Here is a 24,230-nt window from a genome sequence, read left to right as displayed (position 1 = left end):
TTCTGCCATAACCCTTACAATCACCTAAGCTATTTTTATGCAGTATGTAATACAGTTAGCCATCCAAGCTTACAAGCCTTTGTATTCTCATCACGTACGTATCTCCTGTACTTCAATTTTTTTTAAAACATGGAGTTTTTTTAATTTGGTTTCGGGCTTTGTATTTAATGGTTTATATGTCAGAAACTCTCTCCTCACGTGAAAGTTCTTACATGATTTTACCTCAGTGTTGTTAATTTTTGTTGTGCAACTGCAGAGAAACTTCAAAGTTCTAGGACTGAAGAACTGTTGGAATACTTTAAGCTTTGTTGAACAGCGTGACAGACTTTGAGGCCTCTATTCTAATTTTATTGAAAAATAAAAACTCTTGGTTTTTTGTTGTAGGCGAGATGGCAGACCATTTCCTTTACTTTTAACTCTCCTGAGCAATCCGTGTGACAAATTTCTGCTAAGGCCCAAAGGGTCTTGTCAGTCTCTCTATCAGTCTTCGTCTGTGTGCTTTTGGTTTGCTTGGGTCAGGGTGTAATGCAGAATTGAACCTGATGTTTCTGATGTGCAGCTCCAGGCAACTATTTTTGACCAAGCCTGTTCCAGCCATGCTTTCAGGTGAATATGTGTGGATGGGATTTTTTGCCTTCACTTTTGGTTTTGTGTGGGTCGCAAGGTCACATGGACATGCAGGCTCGTTCTATGCTTGGTGTACTCCTTAAAATGTTCTGTCTTCCTAATGAGTCACATTTGACAGAGACAAAAATTACGTTGCTGTGTTTCATTTCCCCTGCATACTATGATAGTTTACTTAGGCAGTAGAAAGATACAGGGGTTGTGTGTAAACATGTTCCTTTCGCATTTCTGGAGCATAAAGGTCAGAGCTAGAGAGCTCTAGTCAGCTCTTAGCAATTAGTAACTCGTAACTCTGCTTTAACTGGATTGTCTTTGTTACTGGAAAATAGTGTCTGCTTACGTTTCACATTAAATATTTTTTAAATTAACATTTATTTTGCACTTTTTTTTTTTTTAATTCTCGCCTTAGATGGTAAAAGCAATCCAAGTTCTACGTATCCATCTGCTTGAGCTAGAGAAAGTTAATGAACTCTGCAAGGATTTCTGTAGTCGTTACATTGCCTGCCTGAAGACAAAAATGAACAGTGAAACTCTATTAAGTGGAGAGCCTGGAAGTCCTTATTCACCTGTGCAATCTCAGGTATGTTTCAAATACAGCTAAGTTTATTTCTACTTAGATTTCCTTAGAAAGTTATAACTACACTTCTGTTGCTATTAGTTTGCAAACAAGGTTTCTGCAGTTTTCTTCACTTTCTCAAAATTGGTTCTTAAAGAATAGAAAGAGCTGTATGTTTGAGGTTTTTGTGCACACCTGTGTGCCACTGTCCGATGGACAAATATGTTGAAATGTGCCAGAACATAAAGTCACTTTTTTTTTGTCTTAACTGCTTTTATGATTTTCCCTCAGTTCAGCAAGTGGAAATATCTAGAATAGCCTGGGTTTGCTATTTTGTTGGAAGGTGGCTGGGAAACAAACAAAGGAGACAAAGAAAAATCCCTTGTTTAAGAAGTTTTCCTTAGTCTAGTCTGTTTCAATAAATGGAGATTGCTGATACTTTTTATAAGCAGTCTGTATTCTGGAACAAATAGACAATGTCTGATGGATTGTAGTTGCAGTCTTTGAGATGTATGTCATTGCACATGACCTGGGATAACTGTACTTATGAACAGTGCCAATATCTGTACATGTGAATCTCAGGTTTATATATTGTTGACATTACCCCAATGCAACAGGCAGTTGCATTTTTTGTAGTACATTGGCAACAGTTAGTTAACAACAGTTACTACATTATGATTCATGCTTCTGCTGTTAGATGCTGGAAAGTGAGACCTGCCACCTGAGAACCTACTAGATGTCTTAAGGGGATAGTTCTTCTCTGACTTACTGATCTGTGTCATGCTATGTGTTCTGAAAAGCCTCAATGACTTTTAAACTTCACTGTCCGGATTCCTTACTTAGGTTTTGGTATCTGGAAGAGTAGAAAGGAGAGACTAAAATCAGACAGAAACAACTTTCAAAAGGTGTTTTTTGTGTCTCTGTTAGAGTCTTCAGTAGAGACAGGAGGGACTGAATTTTGCACTTGGTAACAATAGAGATTAAACATACGTATTAAAGAATGTGTAGGAGTTTGCATGGTCATGGTTGATTAACAACTATCCTGAGCAGAATAAAACACGTAGGGTATTTGAATACTTAATATGTTATTTTGAAATTGAAGGAATTAAGGTAATTTAATACATTATTTTGAAATTCATAGAATCATAGAATGGCCTAGACTGGAAGGGACCTTAGAGATCATTTAATTGAAGGATTTAAGGTAATAACTAAAATTCTAAAGCTTTGATCGTTTTAAATAAGAGTACCAAGGGTCCATTTCATCTGTCCTTTTTGCCTTGTGCCTTTGGAAACTCTTAATTTCTCTTAGTATTTATATAGCTAGAATAATTTATTTCCTAAAATTTCTCAAGATAGTTTTACGTCTTTTCTAACAGTTACTTTCATGAGGATTTTCAAAGGTAATGGTTAATGATAATGAGAAAGTTAATGTAGAAAATGATGAACCTCTAATGAAGTCTCTTTCTGTTTGAAGTTAATCCTGTGATTAGACTCGAAATGTACTTTTAGAGCCAAATTTGCACAAGCATGCTTTATCTCCTTAAAAAAATAAATTAAAAATGCAAGCAACTAATTGTTTTGTTTTTCTAGCAAATTCCAAGTGCCATTGCAGGCACACTCAGTCCCCAAGGGATTATGGTGCCAGCATCAGCGTTGCAGCAGGGAAATGTAACTATGGCAACAGTAGCAGGTATGACACAGTAAAGAAAAACTGGCACCTTACTCTTCTTTTTGGTTTCTTTTATAGTTGTTGCAAAAAATACACAAATATTTTTAAAAATATGCTTTAACTCTAATGTCTGAGAAGTTGTTATAATACAGTCAGGTGCCTTACTGGTTCCTGAATGTTTGTTTAGTTTATATGTGTACCAAATACACATATATGGGTGGAGTTTACTTATCTGTAATATTAAGATATCTTTCTATGCAGTGCTACTTTTGTTAAAAGACATTTCAGAGACTGGGATTCTCTTTTTTTTTTTTTCTTCTTTTTTTTTCTTCAAGAAAAGAAATCTGTTTGACAAAAACATCCATTAGCTAAAACAGTTGCACTTGCTATCTGATGTTCTGTGGAGTTTGGAACCACACCTACAAGTCTATGAAATCCTTGATGTCCAAGTTGTTCTACTGTTGTTTGGAGATGACACTTGAACTGAAGTGTTTTATTTTGCTTCTAAGCAAGACTTTTAAAACAAACAGAAAAAACCTTAATGACAAATGCAGCAAAGCAATGCAGCCTGTTCCTACAGCATATACTTGCAGGGAGATTATCCTGAGACACACTGTGTGCTTTGTGGCTTTGGTGCCCAGGAGCACCTTAAGCATTCACCAAAATTTTGTCACCTTAGTTGACCGGAATATCTAGGTGTCACCCAGGTGACTGCCCTAACCACTTGACGCACATAAACATCGTTTTTATGTTGTGACCCTTGTTGGCTGAAGAGTTAGCTCAGTTTAAGCAAAGCGATGAAAAATTTTATAGCTTGATAGTTACTTGGTTTTTCTTTGAAAATAGATTTGGAGTGCCTAAAATAAATGGAAGCATAATCAAATTCCATACTATTTTTGTGGATTGAAAAAATTTTAGTGTAGCAAAAAGCACATCTTATAGGCTTACTAGAAGGTGATATTTGATCTATTATCAAAACTATTGTATTGTCTGCAGTGCTAATGTGATTGTGTATTTAAAGAGAATAATATTTGAAGGGCTTTTACTTACCTATAATCTTGGTTGGGTTTTTTTTGTTTTAAGGGGGTACAGTGTATCAGCCAGTCACTGTGGTCACTCCACAAGGTCAAGTGGTGACACAAGCACTGTCACCTGGGACTATTCGGATCCAGAACTCTCAGGTTTGTTTCGTGGGCTTCACAGATTCGTATTCTGCCTTCTTATGAATCTCATTGGTTTTAAACATTTTGGTTTAAATTTGACATCCTGTCAGAATGAGCTCTGTGTACATACATACAGTAACTAATGTAAAAATTAACGGAAACACTGTGAGAGGACTTGCAAGTTGTGGCATAGGGTCCAGGACAAGATCTCCCTTACCTGGACAGGTCATTATATTTCCTACCTGTTAAATAATCTTTTTTATTTTTTTAATGATAGCAGAAAAGTGCAGGTATATGGATTTAAAAAAATAATAAAATTAAAAACCCCACCTCCAATCCCAACGAATAAGCAAACCTCTTCCCACCAAATCAAATAACTCTCTGAATTAACTAGACACTTTTTTTGATGATTTTTTTTAATTGTCGAGCTAGCTTTATGACTGGGTAGATTTACTGTATAGCATTATGGTGCAACACTGCTGTTGTCAGAAAACTGACTTTTTGTCATGATGGGAAACAGTAGTACTGTGAAACTGTATGTATTACAGAATTTATGTGTATTGAAAAGTATTTTCCCGTAAAACTTTCAAAATACTCAATAGAGACTATGGGAGATCTTCACATTGGGCTCATTATACCCTAAAAGATAAGGACCAGCACTCTTCTAGGCGAGGCTCTTATGAGTTGCATCTGGAGACCTCAAAAAAACAAGAAAGGAAAAGGCAGCATGAAAACTAGACCGTCTGCAGTTAGGGAGAGCCTTGCTCTTGGAGCAGAAAGTGGTATATTGCATCTTCCAGGAATCCAGTCAATTAAAAAAGTGAATGAGGATCTACCATCTCCACAGCATAAAATCTGTTGGTAATCACTGACTCACTGTCTTCTCTTCTTCCTGCTTCTGAGCTTCCAACTGAAGATTGGCAGTAGCTTATATGTTCTTGCCCCTATTCTTCCCTAGAATGCATGGAGTTCTGTCCTCAGATACCTTTCAGAATGAAATGTGTACAATTACTCTCCTAGACTGAAGTGTTTTTGAAGAAAAATGCTTTTTATCCCTCTCATGAAAAAAACATAAAATACTGAGTGGAAAAAATACCTATAGCCTATAAAGGAAAAAAAAAAATAATTTAACCGACTCTATGTATCTGTGGCTACTCTCCATGTTAGTAGGTATCTCCAAACCCACCTGTGCATTGATTTGGACCTGTATACCCATAGGAAATGAAATACTTCTTTTTCACTGTTTCTGTGAGGTAGGAGAAGGTAGAGGAAAAATACTGGGGAGAGTTACTGAAAGTTCATTATAAAGCCTCCATATAACGGCAGATCATTTAGAATCTAAAACATGATTTTGAAAATAAAAATAGCCTCCAAACATACATTTGTTGTAATTTGATAGCTTAAACCTCGTTTAAAACTTGTTTCATACAAGATATAGACATAATGACTGGCTTGAAGAAATTGCTTTATATTGTCTGAAAAACCTGATTGGGAATGATTTCAGTTATAATTGTTTGAAATAGAATCTCATACGCAGTTTATACGCTCTTTTGTCTTATCTCTACATACGCATTTAAGAACATATTCCCTAAGGTTTAGATGACTGATGTACAAGTGATTTAATTTTTCCATAGGAAGTGGGGGGAAAAAATAAAAAAGCAAAAGCGAGAAAGAAATATGAACCTTTAGGAAAATAGTAAAGTGAGTTGAGGGGTCTGTCGTATACATCTTCTTCCTCTATGAGATTTTAGATTTAACAGGACCTTTAGCACCTTTTTTGCAACTCTAGCATAATAATTAATTTTAACTCCTCAGGTTTAGTCTTAAATCAGTACTGTATTACAGTTTCCATAGTTGTTAATGTTTGCATACAGTGAGTATATTCAGCATTGGGTTTTTTTCAATTGCTTTTCACATGTGCAAATAGCTACATCGGGTGACAAGGCCATCAGATCCTTAGGGTAGTATAGATCAGTAGAGAGGATCATTAACCTGACGTTTACTACATAGGTGGATTTTTATTCTAAATTATAATAAATTGGCATTTGGCTGGTCTCACAGGATCGCACAGACAGCCTGGTAACACAGAAGTTACATGAAATATGAAAACTACAGAAAACTTACACAGCATTTTTTCTGAATAAAGACATTTTCAAATGCTGTTGTGGGAGAGCTGCTATTGTAAGTCTTTCCTAACAAATAAAGTAGCTTTTTACAATCAGCATGCCTCAAGCCTAATTTATTTTCATTCCTCCTATAAATTAGTTATTCATACATTGATACCGATTACTGTTACTACTATGTTAACTGCCTTATTTCTTCTGAAATTATATGTGCAGCTTCAGTTGCAATTAAACCAAGATCTAGGCATCTTGCATCAAGATGATGGCTCATCAAAAAATAAAAGAGGAGTTCTTCCCAAGCACGCTACAAATGTGATGAGATCTTGGCTTTTTCAGCACATAGGGGTAAGGACTGAACATGATCGAGGTCAGAGGTTTTTATGTAACTCTCTTATGTGGTCTCTTATGATTTTGCTTCATAAAGAAGGTGAATTTATTCTGTTGTCATTTGTGTAATCTCAGTTCAGTTTTCCCTGAAGTCATTTGGAGTAATTCCACAGTCTGATGTTGGTTGATTTTATTACTATTTTAATAAGTATGCTACGTTTGTACCTCATGATCTCAATAAACATTGTTAAAAAGGGATCTTTCTTCATTTCATTGTGTTGAAAGCTTAATGCTGTCTACACTCTGGTTCATGGCACAAGGAAAAAGAGTTCCATCTGTGTTCTGTGGGATTTTTTTGTAGTGGATTTGAAATTTTGTTGCTTTATTGTCTTTCTAACAATCCTTCTAACATGTACTGAATGCATTACTGTCTACTTGGCCTTCAACAGAGCTTTGCATAAATGCTTATCCCAAAAGGATAAATGTGTTTTAGGTTGCATCATGGTCTTTGGTTGATTGATATTTTGTCTTCTACAACTATCTTACAACAAATGATACAGGAAAGCTGCATGCACGTGTCTTAAGTTACATACATACTCGTCATTGGTCTAGTTCAGAGTAGTTTTATTTAACTAGAAAATGCATGTCAGTACTCTCATATGACATTGCCTTTGGGCAGCATAACTAATCAGATCTGATCACATGCTGTGTTGCCCAGGGATCACGCTGTTTAATAAAGACTGTCAGCCATGAGAAGCTTTTTCTTCTGAATTACACATCAGCGGTTTAATGGTATCATATACACTTTCAAGGATAAAATCAGTTTTGTGTAGCAAAGCACTCTTTGTTAAATGATTTTTATCTATAAAAGTCTGTGAGGTTTCTAAAGTTTGTTTTTTAATGAGTCAGATGGTCTTAATCTAGCAGCTTTAATCAGTTGTAATAAAGGAGTCCTTATTTTTGATGAGATGAAACAAGCTTATGCCTTTTTTGTTTGCTTTTTTGTCCTGTTCAGCATCCATATCCAACAGAGGATGAGAAGAAACAGATTGCAGCACAAACAAATCTGACACTACTCCAGGTTAACAACTGGTAAGAGCAAAAACTCTTTAATGTCGTCGTCTCCACATGCTTACAACACAGAGAAATAGTTAAAGAGTTTAGCTTGGACATCTGGAACTTACTGATCTATGTATATTACAAAATGCATATAAAAATACAAGAATTATGCACTGGTACTCAAGCTTGCTTTTTTTTAATGTAAAGTGTAATAATACTTGTGCCATTTAAGTTATAAGGACTCCAGAAAACTTCGAAACTTTTAAGGAATTACATTCTACTCTACAGCCAAAAGAGATAGAGAAGTACTCTCGGGTCTCTTTTGCAAATGAAAAAATTGAAGTTTAATAGCTTTATTGACCTGATGCTCTGAAAAGCATTTTCTGGTAATTTTGGTTGCAAATGTTTAAAAAGTTACTGTCGACAGATACTCGTTCTGCTCTTGTATCAAAGGTTGCTATCCCCTGAGCAGTCATGTGTGAATGGAGGGCGTCAGTACCTCAACTACTCTAGTTCATGGTTCAGCATGTTTTAGCATGTTGTATCATCACTGAAAGTTTAAGATAATACATCTGCCCCTGCAGAAGAGAGGAGCGAGAGTGCTTACATGCATCCTATTCTCCTTGTGGTATCGGTTCCTAAAATGATTGCAGCTAAGGCCAACAGGGATCTTCCTCCTATTTCAAAGACGACACTGGTTGCATGGCTGCGGAGGGGGTCCAGTGGGGAAATACTCAAGGTATTGGCAGTAACCTGGTTCCAAGAGTGGAACAGTGAAGCTATGCCTGTGTGACACGGTAGTAATGGAGCTCTCTGGTACTGGGATCTGACTAATGTCTCTGCAGAGTGTTGCATTGCAGCACGTCGACCTACCAGCTGCACCCTGCTTCCTTCCATTGCAGGTAAAGGTGGGTCCTGGATGTGTTTTGTCAGATTTAGCAAGGGATGATAGCCGTAGTCACACCTGGCTACGTTGAAATTGATTCAGTCAACTACTGGTAGCTGCGTGAGACGCGGTTTAATTATTTTCTTGTTCACTAGCAGAAAGGGGAAGGGCAGCAATTGGCAAGCTAAAGTAAAGAAGTAAAAATCAGGGAATGAAAAGGAATTGAGAAAGATCTGAAAAATGTGTTTGCTGTTGTCTCTTGGATCAGGAACCAGACCTTGGAAAGCCAAGATAAGCCTATAAAATAAGTAATGCAGGGAGCTTAAGGAAGTCAATGAAATCAGAACAAACAAACTAGGTTAGGCAGGGGCTAGATTTTAGGTGAAGCCTAATGAAAAGAGTATCAGCTTTCTGAGCTGTGCTGTCAGCAAGTTTTCTGGTGCTTAGTTTTTAATAAGATCTCAAAATGTACATCTGTCATGCTGTCTGGAGAATTTCCTCTTCTGAGGTGGAAGAAAAAGTGCTGCTAGCAGCAAAATGATAGAAGTACTTTCTTAGCTAGTTTGCCAAAATCAAAGTATGCCAGTGTTCTAGGAACAGTTTTACACATTAAAAGAATGTCAAGCCAAGATTTTAGGAAGAATATTTTATATTCCTGTTTTATTTTTTTTTCCCATTGCATACTTTGTGAATCTGAGCACGAATTTACAGCCAGCTGGTGATAAGTACTTTTTGCCTGTGATTGCGTTTAGGTTTATCAATGCTAGAAGGCGAATTCTTCAGCCAATGCTGGATTCCAGTTGTTCTGAAACTCCGAAAACAAAGAAGAAAACGGCTCAGAACCGACCAGTTCAGAGGTTCTGGCCTGACTCCATTGCCTCAGGAGTTGCTCAGCAGCAATCTAACGAGCTCACAATGTCAGATGGTAAGGAGGACTGGCTAAACTACAGATAATAAAGTTAATTTCTCTGTAACTGGGAAATGAAGAGTTTGATGACTTTGGAGCAAGGACAATTATTGATATTTCAGTATAAATGTTTTTTTTATTTTGGAAAAACATATCAAAAATGTGTCAATTTTTCTGTCTTTAAAAAATTTCACTGTTTGGGGGGATATTTTGTTGGAATTTATGTTGAGAGATTGTTGCATTTGTTTGAAAAGTTATGGAATGGCAGAGCAAAGGTTAGAAATGCAACTGAGTTCTCCCAGTATGTGTGTGCATGTCAGCAGCGTTCTGTTTGATCAGCAGTGCTGGACTAGTTTCAGTTTCATGACTGCCCATCATTTTCACATTCCTTTCACTATTGCTGGAGGGACTGAGCAACTGCAATTCTGTAGACGCGTTACTGCGGCATGTGTAGAACACCGCTGAACGCTGAGTTGCAGGGAAGCAGAAAAATGTAACAGAGCCTCCCAAAGACTTTGACTGAATTAACCTCCTTAGCATCAGATCAAACAAATAGATTCAATTCAGAAAGAGAAATAACTGCTGTAATCTCAGGACCATCCTTTCTGTGCTGCTGCTTCATTCCTTTATTTTCTGTGGCAGCTTTTCCCTTGGCCTCTGGTGGATCTGACAGCAGCTATATCCACTGAAGCCACCTTGAAGCTGTATGAATGCTCCCAGTTTTCTGCAATGAATTAAGCTAGAATACTTTGCAGAAATGGCCATGTGCCTGTGACACAGCTAAGTTTAATATTCCTGGCCAACTTAATTCGTGTTTAAGTGTTTGACACCCTATATAGCTTTTAATTTCATTCAGTTGCTTAGGTTTTCTTTCTGTTGATAAGAAACAGATTGTTATCTATAAATTTGTATTGCCTAAAACAAGGAACCGAGAAAGATGCTAAAGTGCTATGATTGTGCTTCTCCAGGTGCTGTTGTAACAATTACAGCTCCAGTCAACATGAATGTAGACAGTCTTCAGTCTCTGTCATCCGATGGTGCTACTCTGGCTGTTCAGCAAGTTATGATGGCAGGGCAGAGTGAGGATGAGTCTGTAGACAGCGGTGAAGATGATGGAGGAGATCTCTCGACAACAAATATCAGTGGGCTGGTCTTGGATAACAGCGATTCTCTGCAGTAGGAAGCAAGAGAACGTGACAAAATGCGTAGGAAAAGAATGGACTGACTGACTGACTGTTTTTATAGTTTGCACAGCAAACATTTTACACAAGTTTTATTTCTAATATGTTTTATATGTAGATATAGAAGGGTGCACTTTTTTGTATTTCATAGTAAGCTTAAAGAGTGTTTTTGCAGGTGCAGCAACTTCTTTCAAATGTGTTTTTTCATTTCTTTTCCTTATTTCGGAAAACTCTATCTAGTAATATAAAGAACCACATAAGCACCCCTTTGTTCTATGAATTGGAAGTGCTGCGATTTCTAAAGAATTATGCAGTTTCCATTAGTGCTGTTATTTAACACAGCTCCTGATGGGCAGGTGATGTAAATTTAAAGCATGTGACACTAGTGTGTGGAACTTGATCGTTAAGTTAGATGCATATATTTGAAAGATGCTTCTGCACCTTAAAAACTGCTAGTCTGAGGTGGACAGCAACACACATAAAAAGAAAATGTTGACGTGTGATTCAGTAGCGAATGTATGGCAATTTAAATAAGTTTAGTTTCTCTCATAGTCCGTGAGCCTGTTTATCATTTGCTATAAAAACTCCTATTTTTACCTTGCCGGGGTTATTGGATAAAAAAATATTTTTATAAATTCACTAGGAATTGGGATGATGACTGTATTAAGCAGGAGGGGAAAAAAAATGAATTTCCAGAGGGGAAAAATAAATGTTTAGTATTCCTATTTGGAAGGTCTGAAAACTGACCAAATTTAATAAACGAGCCTACGCTACATTCTATGATTCTCAGCTATCCCACAGTGATATAGTATATTTGATAGTAGCATAAGAAGGGCCCACGATTTGATGGGATTTTGATATTGTCAAACATTGATTTATATTATGTGTAAACTGATATTCAAATTACATTAACTCTGTATCTAGACTTATATCTGATGATATTTGCTAAATGAGTATTCAGGTAAGTAAATTCAAATACCCACAATTTTTCCAGTTAGTAGAGAAATTTAACAGTTTATAGTTTGTACCACTGAATCCAAAAAATGAAAAATTGCCTACTGTATAGTCATGAATTCTGCTATCACTGGTGTTTTATTGCATTTGAAATATTTTCCCCTAATACAAAAAGAAATATAACTTATGGATTTATATAAAATTTCTTTAAATCTGAAGGTCACTACTAGAATATACAACAGGCTTTATTAGAGTAGAAAGTCCTTGTGTGCCATTTAAAAATTAAGAGCTAATGTTGAAAATGCTTTTTCCTTTGTGGTAAGTTAATTTCAGTTTGGGTTTTTTTCCCCAAAGTTTGGAATCTATGTCTGTCTATCCATGAACATTTACTTTCAGAACTTCCTATTCTGTATTGTTAAGTACAAATAACAGACTCCAGGAGTCTCATGGTATGATCAACGTTCTCTTTCCCCGCCCTGTCCATTTGTCACTATGTTGGGTGAGGTCAAAGCCAGAACTTCCTTCTGATTTAGACCAAATCTAGTTGCATTTCTAATGTGACAGGGAAAAAGACGTTAGCGTTTAGAATCTTTAGACACTGTATTTGTACAAAGCCCTTTGACAGATGCAAATGTTTAATTGAATACTTAATTTCTGCTTCACAGAACCCTCAGGCATGTGCTTAGGTCCCATTGATTTCAGTAGGATTAACGCATGTACTTTTTGACATGCTTAAATGGTTGGAAACTGATCTTTAAAGATTATTTTCCAAGGCAAGTGTATGTTGGTGTGAAGAAAAACTCCAGAAAGAAATATCAGTAGCATTGGTCTACGTACGTGGAGAATAATGCTAGTTTTCAGTGACTAGTAGCTATTTTGAAAAAATTGCCGTTGAGTTTTACTCAACACAAGTGATATTTTTGCCACAACTTTTGCTTATTCCTGGTTGAGGATCTTGCTTCTTAGTTCGAATGCTGTAATGATCTACTCCATCTGGAGCAGGAATTTCTAAAGAATTGATTTCCTTTTACTTCTCCGCTTTGCCACTAATGTGCCATGCTTTATTAAAAAGCACAGTAAATGAATAATGGAAGACTTAATTAGGAAGGCTTTGGCATAGCATAACTATCTCAAAAACTATTGTCAAATCCAGTTTGACCCCAAAAAATTAAAGAAAACAGTTATCATGTACAAATCTTGCTACTCTGGAAACGTTCAGACTACTGTTCCTACAAAGGATACCTGAGATGACTAGAATCGAGAGACAGATGCTGTATTTTTTTAGTTGTTTTTTAATTTAACTCCATAAGGTGCTTCACCACCACAACAGTTTCCGTTATATTTGCTGGTTTCTTTGGGGGTTTCATTTGTCTACCCTTGTTCGTATTTAATAACGTGTTAATCCCCGTGCTGCTAGCAGGTAGGCAGATGAACAGTCTGCTTCTCAGTGTGTTCAGGCCTACGGACAAACGTGTGCTTTTCCAAATCAGCGTGTGCTGGAGGAACAGGCCGTTTCCACAGTCTCCCTTCCCTCCCTGAGCAGCGGATGGATGCTGCCTCGGATCTGCCCACGGAGCTTTCCCAGCCTCCTTTGAGGTGGCCTAGGAAGCAGCTTGGCCGGCAAATCTGCTGGGGTAGCAGGTAGCTGGCAGGGAAAGGAAGAGTAAACCCAAGCAGGCAAAACTTCGGTGATACGGAGGTAATGTGGCAGTGGGCATTTGCCCACGCTTCAAAACTGTGAGAACAGAGATCTTAAAAAGAGAGAGGATATTAAAACAATTTAATACCTATACAGTTGGCTGGAAGAGCATTCAGGATTGTGTAGTTTGTGCCACTGGGAATTCAGTTGGAAACAAGCATGTATCAGGGTTTATAAACTTCTGAAAGTTTTCAGAAAGAAACTGTTATCTGGTTAGCTTTTTTTTATTCCCTGCACCTTACAGTTTTACTCTTCTGAAACATTTGTGACCTTGCCTTCAGCTAGTTTTTCAATACCTCTAAGAGAAGTTGACAGCATTTACTGTGAAAGGGGGAATGTGGAATAGTTTCACCATCAAATTAAAGACCTAAAAACATAGAGACGTGAATTTCTAAATCTAAAAAGGCTTTACCAATACAATCAAATGTATTGCTTAACATATGGAACTCAAACCTTGGTTTCTAATTCAGTGAGAATTCTGTAGGGGGTATGAACTGCCCAGAAGTGCTTGTTCTTTTTTTTTTTTTTAAATTGTGTAATGTCCTCCATTTTTACTGAGAAAGATTTTTGTGAGAAAGGTTGCTGATTTAAGCAAAGCATCACTATTCAGGAAAGGTACGTGTTTACATTAGTTAAAAAAAATCTTTAAAACTTTAAACTCATGTATAACTCTCTCCCTGCCCCAAATTAAAATCATATTCATATGCAATACAATTAATGTGTTTTAAAAAAACAACAATGTAATTCTTAGGCAGTTGTGATTACTGAAACTGTTGTGATTTAATCCCAGGCAGCAACTAAAGATCATGTAGCCTGTTGCTTACTCCTCCCTCCTCCAGTGGAATGGAGAGGAGAATCAGAAAAAAAAAAAGTAAAACTTGTGGATTGAGGTAAGAGCAGCTTAATAACTAAAAATATAATAATAACAACAACAATCATAATAATGAAATAAAATAATACTACTAATAATAATGAAAAGTAATATTAACAAAAAAGAGAGATGAAACCCAAGACTGCAGTTGCTCACCACCTACTGACCAATGCCCAAGCAGCAGTCTGCCCCTCCCAGCCAGTTTCCCCCAGCTCATATACTGGACATGACATCCTGTGGCATAGAATATCATAGAATCATGGAATCATAGAATGATAAAGGTTGGAAGTGACTTTAAAGACCATCTGGTTCCAACCCCCCTGCCATGGGCAGGGACACCTCCCACTAGTCCAGGTTGCTCAAAGCCCCATCCAGCCTGGCCTTGGACACTTCCAAGGATGGGGCATCCAGCAACCTCCTCAGGCAACCTGTTCCAGTGCCTCACCACTCTCAAGGTGAAGAATTTTTTCATTTAATCTAGTCTAAATCTACCCTCTTGCAGTTTCAAGCCATTTCCCGTTGTCCTATTGCTACAGGCCCCTGTAAAAAGCCCTTCTCCAGCTTTCCTGTAGGCCCCTTTCAGGTATTGGAAGGCAGCTATTAGGTCACCGGAGAGCCTTCTCTAAGCTGAATAATGCCAGCTCCCTCAAGCTGTCATCATAGCAGAGGACATAGCCCTTTGACTAGTTTGGGTCGGCTCTCCTGGCCACGTTCCTTTCCAGTTTCTTGTGCTCCCGCTTGCTGGCAGAGCACAGGAAACCAGGAAATAATTTAGGATAAGTGGTACCTGGCAACAGCTAATCCATGAGTATGTTGTCAGTGTCAGGCTAAATCTGAAACACAGCACTGCACCAGCCACTAGGAACAGAATTAACTTTATTCCACCTGAAACCAGGACAAAAACTTTTTAACGTTTTTTCAATGTCATCTAGATCATTGACTGAGAACTCTGTTTTAGGTTTAATTTTTCCAAAACTTCTGTAACAGGGAAGGCAATTTCCTGTTGTTCTTCAAATTTAGAAGCATTGTATTTTAGTAAATTCTTTCAGATCACTCAAGATATATTTTTAAATGATGGTTCCAAAAAATAATCATGTTGGAAAAGACATAGAACCCACAGGTATGGCTCTGACTCTGCAGAGAGTTTCTAGATCCTGGATACTGGGTGAAAGTGGAGTCCTGTTGACCTTGGGGAAACTCCATATGGCTGCATTTACCTGCAAGAGAGTTGGTTCTGTGTTTCGGTCCCTGATGGCTCTTGAGAACCTTTGGGAGAACCCTCCAGCTTGTACCTTGCCTTCGTACCTTCATGTTCTTCCAGTGGAAGTCAGGCTGTGAACGAAGGGCTCTCTCAGAAGGGTGGGAGTTAATGCTGACCTAGTGTGTGCACCACGTATCAGTTTGATGTTCAAAATCTGGCCAGAAGGCAGACCTGCACTGAGGAATTAAGAGCTCCCAGTTCCTGTTTTTTAAAAGTAGCGTCAGGTTTATGGATCCTCTAGTGGAGTAGAGCTGCAAAGATTTAATACATGAATAATGTATTTGTTTGCTTCTGGAGGAATCAGAAGGCAGTTCGGCTTCCTGAATTCATGAACTTGACAGCCCAAAAGATGAAACAAAGCCTTTCCAAGGGATGATAGTTTAATAAAACCATTAGACTTGTAGCACTTAAAAGAAACAAAGCACCCTGATATTTTGAAAAATGGAACATATGCATTTAATTTTGATTAAAGTTGATTTAAGATTTATTTTCTGAGCTGTCATCTTGGGAGAACAAATGAATTAAATAATTGTCTATGCAAGACACAAATGTCAAAAATGTGTGAATTACCCATTTTTAGGTGCTGTATTGTTATTGTCTTTCTGACTTCTGTTACTTAGTCTTTTAAACCTTTCAGCCTTATATTCAGCTTAGTTTTTAGAGTTGAATAGGCAAAATGTACTTTTAAAATCCTGTTGGAAATGTGACTAACCTTCATTCCCTCCATGAAAATCTCGCATGTTAAACAATGAAGTGAAATGTTTTGGTTTCCTAATAATAAATTCAAACTCTCACCACCTCCTAAAACCAGAGCATATCCATGAAAATGCACGTTTGATTGTAGTCTGCAAATGATCAAATCGTCAGCCTTGAGCTGAATGTGCTTTGCTCTTTACCCTTCAGCGTAGCTGAATAGTAAAGCGGATTCGTTTTTGCCAGACCCAAACTTGGTGTGGATTTCCCCTGCCCTCGGCTTGCTGAGCTCCTTCATAATAGGTTTGAGATTGTTGTTTTTTTTTTTTTTTTTTTTTTAAGACCTAAAGTTAACTTGGTCATCCAGTGTAAAGTGTAGTGAAACTGGCGCTAACGTGCTGTTAAGTGATTGCCCAAACCATGTTAGTTGTTCATTCTTATCACCTGGAAATATAAAATCTCTTCCATTTCTGTGACTTAAATCTTCAGGACCTGCTGAGTGATCACAGCTGGCTTTGCCAGAGAAAAGCAAGGTGGGAGAAAGCAGTGAGATGCCTTACCAACCTTGTAGACTACTATAAAGATACTTTTTGCTAATAGAATCAAATGTTTCCAGGTTGTGACAGAAGTGGCCCGTAAATCGTTCCCCGGGTTAGCAGCATTTGGTCTATACTATCGACAGTCTTTAAAATGTGAACCCTGTAACTTTTTTTCCTTCGTTGTTAAGGGATTTTGAAGCAAGTGATTATCAAAGGATAAAATTAAACATGAGAATATGCTTCATGGACGATCTATTTTTACACTACTGTTCTCTGTGAACTGAAAAAGCACATTTTTCAAGCAAAACATTTGCATTATTTAAAGGTATTGTTTGGCTGAAAGACAAATATGTTTTCAAGAGAACTTGAGCATAGTTTCAAACTAGTTAACTAGTTCTTGTCCAGGGACAATCCTTGGCCTTTTTATTTGCTTAGGTTGTCTTGTTTATGCAAATGGAGAAAAATGTTTACTAGTTCTTACAAGTACGGGGATTTTTATTACATTTTTGTAATACAGGAGGAGCTTTGATGAAAGAGAGAATTAGCAGGTAAATAGTCCATAATGTGTGTGACTTTGGGGTGGGTTTTTTTGTTGTTGTTGTTTCAAAATTGTTAATTAAAATGGCATGGAAATCAAACTTTCAGTAATGGTTCCAAGCATATGTGGTAGCAACTTAGTTGAAAACATGGGCCCTCTGCAAGGGCCCTTGTTTAGCCAGGTAGATTGTAATGCCTTTTTAAAATTACCATGTTGTACTGGATCAGAAATCTTCGGGCAATGAGCAGCCTTTTTATTACAAGACAGTGATTCTGCTCTGGCAGGAAACTCAAACTCATTTCATTTAGCGTGCGAGTCTGCCTCGGCGAAGTTGAAGACTGACGTGGGTGCTCTGGAGATCTGATGTACGTCTGCTTAGCGCTGAAGCGTTACTCACGCCTCCTCTTGCTTCCCCAACACTGGCACAGTGACATCCAAGCGTGATCCCCAGACAGGACAACCCCAGCCCTGGCTGGCAGGGTTGTGTCTGACTGTGTCAGCTGGAGCTGGTACAGCCTCCCGATGCTGTCCCTCACCTGGGGGATGGCAGGCGCATCGCCTTGAGTAACAGCTGGATGGAGGTTGTGGCAGGACGTGGGCGCCTTCCTTTGAATGTCATGGGCCTTGTCAAAGCTGCTGGGGTGGCCAGGCCAGGGTCTCTGTCAGCTTTCTGACCAATTGCACCACAAATTTCCTCTTACCCTGACAATAATTTTCCTGGAAAATTATCTTCTTTACAGCCCTTTGCTTACTCCAGAACGTGTCCAGAGGGATTTTAGATCATTTTAAAGGGTTAATCTGTGATTATCTGAGTAGCATGTGTTCTAGACACAGCAGCATTTGATCATTTCTTTGTCTGACCTTAGAAGAATGCCTGAGAAGTGTGCGAATAACTTCTGGTGATATTATTTGAAATGGTTTTAACTCCACTGCTGCCGGGGTGCAATTTTTTCATTAATCTGAAGATAATAAAAAAACAACGAAAAGACCTGTACAGGAGATTTTAGCCTAAATTATGTTTAGTTATAGTGTGTTTCTTATCCCTTGATTTCAAACTCCCCTGAAAGATGAATCCCCTCTTCAAGAAGGCGTTGCAGGAATGAGAACTATAGTCAAAAGTAGACAATAAGGCAGTTTACTTCTGTGGATCACCTGTTTACAAAACGTTAATCCTCTAGCATGCGACTTAGGACTGTTTCTAAATACTCCTCTTCATAGGAAACCAGTGCAGTATCACAGAGTGTTACAGGTTGGAAGGGATCTCAAAAGATTGCTTAGTCCAACGCCCCTACTAGAACAGGATCACCTCCAGTAGGTCCCACAGGAATGCGTCCAGGTGGGTTTTGAAAGTCTCCAGAGAAGGAGACTCCACGACCTCTCTGGGCAGCCTGTGCCAGGGCTCTGTCACCCTCACAGTGAAGAAGTTTTTCTTTAAGTTTACAATATCTTCAATGCTAAAATGAGGGGAAAGAAACTCCACATAGAGTACACTCCACACTTCTGCACAAAGTGCAGAAGATGCATAAGGCTGAGATGCATACTTGGTATACTGTATTAATTTAAAAATCAGGGAAAATCTCCTGAGGATATTTATCTTCTCCATTGGTCTTTGGGCTTTTGTGCCACTACTAGTGCCAAGTCAGTGATCAGACCTGCTGCTGACCATCATTCCTAGCACACTTTTTGTTCAGTTGATCACTGAATCCAAAATAAAAACTGATGCATATACTAAATGTGAACAAGTCAAAAAAAATTGGTGTAGAGACATTTTTGTTAAGATCCAAGCATTTTAGTAGTCCTGACAAATATGCAGATCATATTTAAGGAAGTAGTGATTGACTAACTTGCCATTTTTGCTGTGTCCCCCGTACCCCACAACCTTTCACTGTGAGCTAGAAACTGCAGAGACTCTCCTTAAGATCTCAGCGTTCATCAAATTATGTTTACTATGCATTTCTGCATAGCTCAGTTTGTAGCCTTATTTGGTCTTCAAGATTTAGACCACTTGCTTTCAGCAGAGGCCAGCACACAGGGAAGACAAGTGGACTTAGATGTGTGATTCCATAAGCAAAATCAATTACTGTACAGGTACTGATTTTTCTAAGATACATAGGAGTATATAGGGTTCAATGGGTGAGATCCAAATTAAAGGCAGGAAGGAGAGAGAATATTTCTGTTACTGGTGTCTCACTGTATTTTTATGTTGGAACAAGAGGATGGGGTTTTTTAATTTTTATTTCTTTTTTTATATTTTGCACAGCCAATTCTGATTAACTTTATTTAACTCAGTACTGTAGCTGGATTGAAACCTGAAAGCATCCTCAAATGAAACTCAGAACAGATTTTAGTTTGGCATTTATTAAATAATACCTGTGCTGCCTTTCCAGCTTTTCAGATGCTGGAGGAAACAGTACTCCTGAATCACTTTTAAAGGCTGGCACACTTTAAGCAGCTACAGAGACAACAAATTTCCTCTAAAATTCTCTATTCTACTTTCAAACAACCTTTTGTCTCTTCCTGTTTTTTTTTCCCTTTCTTTGAAAGTTGGCAAGAATTAATCCTTGATTACATACCCTAGATTTTTTCTGTGTCTCTTGAGCTTTTCAACTGTGAATAGTGTTGCATAATGACTCCACAAATCCCTCCCAAGTTTCGACGCCAGTTTTGCTGGAAAAAGCCCAACAACCTTACAGAACAGAGTTCCGAGCGCTATGAATGCAGTATTGGAATGGCAGCTAAAAATAAGCTGTTCTTAACATAGATGCATAATGTTAAATAGCTTTAGACTTAAACCAGTTGGTACATTCTTTTCCCAAATGGATGGGTGTCATTTTTGTCATGCACATGTTTCTTTACAAGGTTTCTGTTTTCCCCAGTAAAAGGTCTTGGGCATAAAAATATGCATATGTTAATACTCAGCATCACAAAATATGCACTTGCTAGGGAAACATGCAAAAAACCTCTCCCTACTAAATAATACAAAGCCTTAATTTAAAGAAATTACGCTTAAAAAAGTGGTCATGATAGTCTGTTTCTGTTTTAAATGTCAGAAGCAAAGTATGGTACTTCATCAAGTGTGCGTGTATATTGAGTTTGCCCTGAAACTCTTTCACCAGCAAATCCCTCTTCTTAGGCAGCCACATGATTACTGTTCTGTCATTCCAACCAAGATAACCCAAGCATCGGCTCCTCTGTTCTTCCTAGAAGACACCTGTTCTAAATGGTAAACCTACAGGTTTGGTGCCCCCTGGCCCCCCACGCAGAATAAAGGAGAGTGTTAATTGTAGTAGAGAGAACACCTGAAGATCAGGACTTCTCTTACTGCTGCATGGTAGTGTCTGTGGTTTCTTCTAAAATACCTCTGTGGTTTTTCACTGTGATATTGAACCAAAGGGGTACAGGAAGAAGTTGTATTTTTAAAATCTGCTTCAGCTCTGTGTCCTGGTGTAGGTCATATGTTTTACTTCATAATATGTTTTTGTTTTATGTTGAACCAATCGCATTTGTATGTGAGTTTAGATCTCGTCGTTGTGCCGTTTGCTAGTTTAGCACATTGCATCGGTGCCATGCCAGCAGGCATGTCAAGGGAAGTAGACGCTTAGAATTTCCTATAAGGAACACATTAAAAAGATAAAGTGGCAGATTTTACCTCTCTCTCTTTCCTCAAATTTTAAAGAGAAAGCTGCTCCGTTACCACCACTGAGCGGGCACATTAGGCGGTCCTCAAGGAAACCTCCATGAACATTGTTCTCATCCTGATCCAAACTTAAAAGTGCAGATCTTGCTTCAGGATCAGGATTTCTGATAATTTAAAAGCATAATACCTACATAAAATGACAGGGGGTGATGGCTGTCTGTCCGTGCTTGGGATTTGTAGGTGGAAGTTGGGGGAGCGGAGCAGCAGAAATGCTAAAGCTGTTTGGTGAACCACCCAGAAGGAAGGGTTTTCTTCTGGCTATGTGTCAGGCTTTGGGCAAGCACTTCGAAAAGACACCTCCTGAAAGGCTTGTGCTCCTGAACCCTAATATTTTACAGCCTCATGAGGCAGGAACTGGGAGGGCATGTTAAAAGGACGGATGCTCAAAACATGATTCTTTTTAAATCACTGTAATACAAAGAGGAAAGGCCTTCTCACTTCTACAAACTACAAAGCAGCAGTACACCCAAGAATGCAAACAAAACCACCACCACTACCACCCCTTCCAATTTGTTTGTGCTATATGTAGAATCAGTTATTTTTAGGAGTTTCAAATTTCAGCTTTTTACTCAAATTTCAGGGCTAGTTTAGGGGTACGTGGGAGTCTGTGTGCTGCTGTGCGCTTCAGGAGTGTGTATGGCTCCTCACCTGCAGACGTGTGCCTGGCTGTGATGCACAGTTACAGGGATCACATGAATGAGTAGCCACACAGCTACGCTGATGTGCAGACCATGTGGAAAATCTGACCAAGAGAAATATAAATAACAATACAAGCAATACTCTGTCCAGAATGTAAAAAAGCACAAGGCTGATTAGTATTGGAGAATCCAGGGCAAAACTCATTCAAATAAAGCATGCTAAACCCCAAAATGTTAAACAAAAGTGGATAAATTCTGAACTGAATGGTGTCTCGTCTTTGGTCAGATTTTGGTGTGGTTTTTTTTCTTTTATTCCCTGTGCTGGCACATCTGTTCGTGGAAAACGTAGTATAATGCAGCTACTTAGGTCCTGTGAGACTTCCAGGCAGAAGCTAGAGATGCAAGCTATCCTCAGATCAGAGATGGTAGCAGAAAAAAGGCATTTACCACCTCCACAACCAGTGGCTTAAAAAGGAGCCGGTGAAAACTTCTGATGTTTGAAGAATAAACCCTCCTCCTTACCTTGCTGACCCAGTGTAAAGAGCATTCACACAAAACCAGTATTATATAGGGATTGCCGTCTGTCGGTTATTCTCTCTTGCTCAAAGGTTATCAGTTGCACAAGGAGGGGGAAGCGTCGTGACAGATAAGATGTATGACAAAGAATAAACAGCCTCCGCTGACCGCCACCCTCCCAAAGCGTCAAGGAGTCTGCCCAAATCACTCGTGACTCCCTCCGAATAATCACTGCACTTGCAACTATACTTGCAAACTGATTTCCTTAAATGCTTGGAGAACAGGAACAAGAGGTAACACCATGGACCAAAATACTCACACCTTGCAAGCATACACAGGATGTGAATTCATTCAGCTATTTGTAAATACTTTCCCACCATGTAATAAAAAACCTTGATAACAGGAGGAGTTTCTGCACTGCTGGCTTCAACAGCAGCGAGGGGTGTCTGTGCCTGGTCTGTAAGGTGACAGCAAACTTTAACCTTATTAAAAAACTACGATTTTTTTCAACCAAATGGAGAAGATCATAGGGAGAAGGGACACTGGGCAAAACCCCTTTACCTGTGACAGAAGTACATCCTGTGGGACACAGGGCAGGGACATGAATGAGCCAGAAGCTCACCTCATGCTGGAGTTGCGCAGCCCTGGCAGCTGGCCACACCTGGAGCACAGGGAAGTGCAGGCACCCTTGTTGCTCGGGAGGGTGATTTCTGACCCATCCCCCATGGCTCAGCTGCAGTAAAACCCATGGCAGAAGAGCATTTACTGTCCCACACTCCATGTTAACTTACATCTGGAGTTGCCATCTACTTTCTCTACTAACACCTACCTCAGGAAACTAAGGGGAAGTAAGAGGTGGTGTTGCAAGTGATGAGTTTCTCAACTCTGAACTGCAAGCACTGCAGAAATTGCTGACTGCTCAAAGGTGATTCAGCTTGGTGCCTCCTGTGGATTTTCACACAGATCAGGAGTGTGTGGCTGTAGAATCGTTTAGGTTGGAAAAGACTTTTAAGAGCACTGAGGCCAATCATTAACCTAGCAATGCCAGGTCCACCACTAAACCATGTCCCTAAGCACCACATCTGCACGTCTTTCAAATACCTCCAGGGATAGTGACTCAACCACTTTGAAGGGCAGCCTGTTCCAGTGCTGAATAACCATTTTGGTGAAGAAACTTCTCCTGCTATCCAATCTGAACCTCCCTTGCTGCAACTTGAAGCCATTTCTTCTTGTCCTATCACTTGTTACTTGGCAGGCCAACCCCCATCCCACTACAACTTGCTTTCAGGTAGTTGTAGAGAGCGATAAGGTCTCCCCTCATTCTCCTTTCCTCCAGGCTAAACAACCCCGATTCTCTCAGCTGCTCCTCGTAAGACTTGTGTTTGAGATCCTTTGTCGGCTTTGCTGCCCTTCTCTGGACACTCTCCAGCACCTCAGTGTCCTTCTTGTAGTGAGGGGCCCAGAACTGGACACAGGATTTCAGGTGTGGCCTCACCAGTGCCAAGTACAAGGGTAAAATCACTGCCCTGGTTGTGCTGGCTGCACTGTTTTTGATCCAGGCCAGGATGTCGCTGGCCTTCTTGGCCACCTGGGCATGCTGCTGGCTCATGTTCAGCCCGCTGGTGACCAACATCCTCAGGTCCTTTTCTGCTGAGCAGCTTTCCAGCTGCTCTTTCCCAAGCCTGTGCAGGACCCAGCACTCGACCTTGTTGAGCCTGATGTAACTGGCCTTGGCTTATTAATCCATCCTGTCCACATCGCTCTGTAGAGCCTTTCTGCTCTCAGCTGTATTTTTTGTGAGGGCACACCACATCTCACTTTGCAGTGAGAGCTCTTCCTCATCCAGACCAACCCTCAGGTTCACTGCAGTTTTCTGCAAATCGCATAGGCAGGAGGTGAAACCGCCAAGCAAGTCAGCTCTGTGGGGTGCGTGATGGCCACAAGGGTCATCCTGCCAGCAGGGATGGGACAGGGAGCTTGCCAGGCACAGGCTGGGTGCCTGGCGATGACTTCTTCACCATTAAAAGCATCCTTCTCCTCCCCTGTTTCCTTGCTCGCATATCCCTGCGGCAGCAGGTGCAGGACCGGGGCAAGGAAGTATCCCAGCTGCCCCAACTGCACACAAAGCACGTCCCGTGTGTTCTCAAACTGCCTGGTGCCAGGCCCTGAACCAGCACAGTCCCAAGAGCCCTCCAGCCTCGGAAAAAGTCCATGTTGGAGGTTCCAGCCCACTCCCACCCTGCAGCTACCCCCTGAAGGCCATTCGTGGGGTGGCTGTGCTGAGGAGGACAGTGCAGTCGCTCTGATATCCTTATTCCACACGCTCCGC

General features: G+C 39.5%; 1 protein-coding gene across 1 annotated transcript; it reads left to right on the top strand.

Moving 5' to 3' along the window:
• The first annotated feature begins 1,033 nt into the window (after positions 1-1,033).
• Positions 1,034-10,984, top strand: PKNOX1 (PBX/knotted 1 homeobox 1). The gene is made up of 7 exons (XM_009868345.1): positions 1,034-1,204; positions 2,771-2,870; positions 3,933-4,030; positions 6,352-6,480; positions 7,478-7,554; positions 9,160-9,332; positions 10,283-10,984. Exons 1-7 carry the CDS (start codon positions 1,034-1,036, stop codon positions 10,492-10,494), a joined length of 960 nt encoding a protein of 319 aa, XP_009866647.1. The 3' UTR covers positions 10,495-10,984.
• The last annotated feature ends 13,246 nt before the right edge of the window (positions 10,985-24,230 follow it).

This window comes from Apaloderma vittatum, unplaced genomic scaffold (genome assembly GCF_000703405.1).
Source record: "Apaloderma vittatum isolate BGI_N311 unplaced genomic scaffold, ASM70340v1 scaffold15404, whole genome shotgun sequence".
Lineage (NCBI taxonomy): Eukaryota > Metazoa > Chordata > Aves > Trogoniformes > Trogonidae > Apaloderma > Apaloderma vittatum.
This window is presented reverse-complemented; position numbering and strand designations above follow the sequence as displayed.

What these genes read in the sequence shown, in the direction of transcription:
- PKNOX1 (XM_009868345.1), top strand. Translation starts at nt 1,034, where the DNA reads ATGGTAAAAGCAATCCAAGTTCTACGTATCCATCTGCTTGAGCTAGAG. An exon ending in ATTCACCTGTGCAATCTCAG is followed by an intron (nt 1,205 to 2,770) that starts GTATGTTTCAAA and finishes TTGTTTTTCTAG; the next exon opens with CAAATTCCAAGTGCCATTGC. An exon ending in CGAGCTCACAATGTCAGATG is followed by an intron (nt 9,333 to 10,282) that starts GTAAGGAGGACT and finishes GTGCTTCTCCAG; the next exon opens with GTGCTGTTGTAACAATTACA.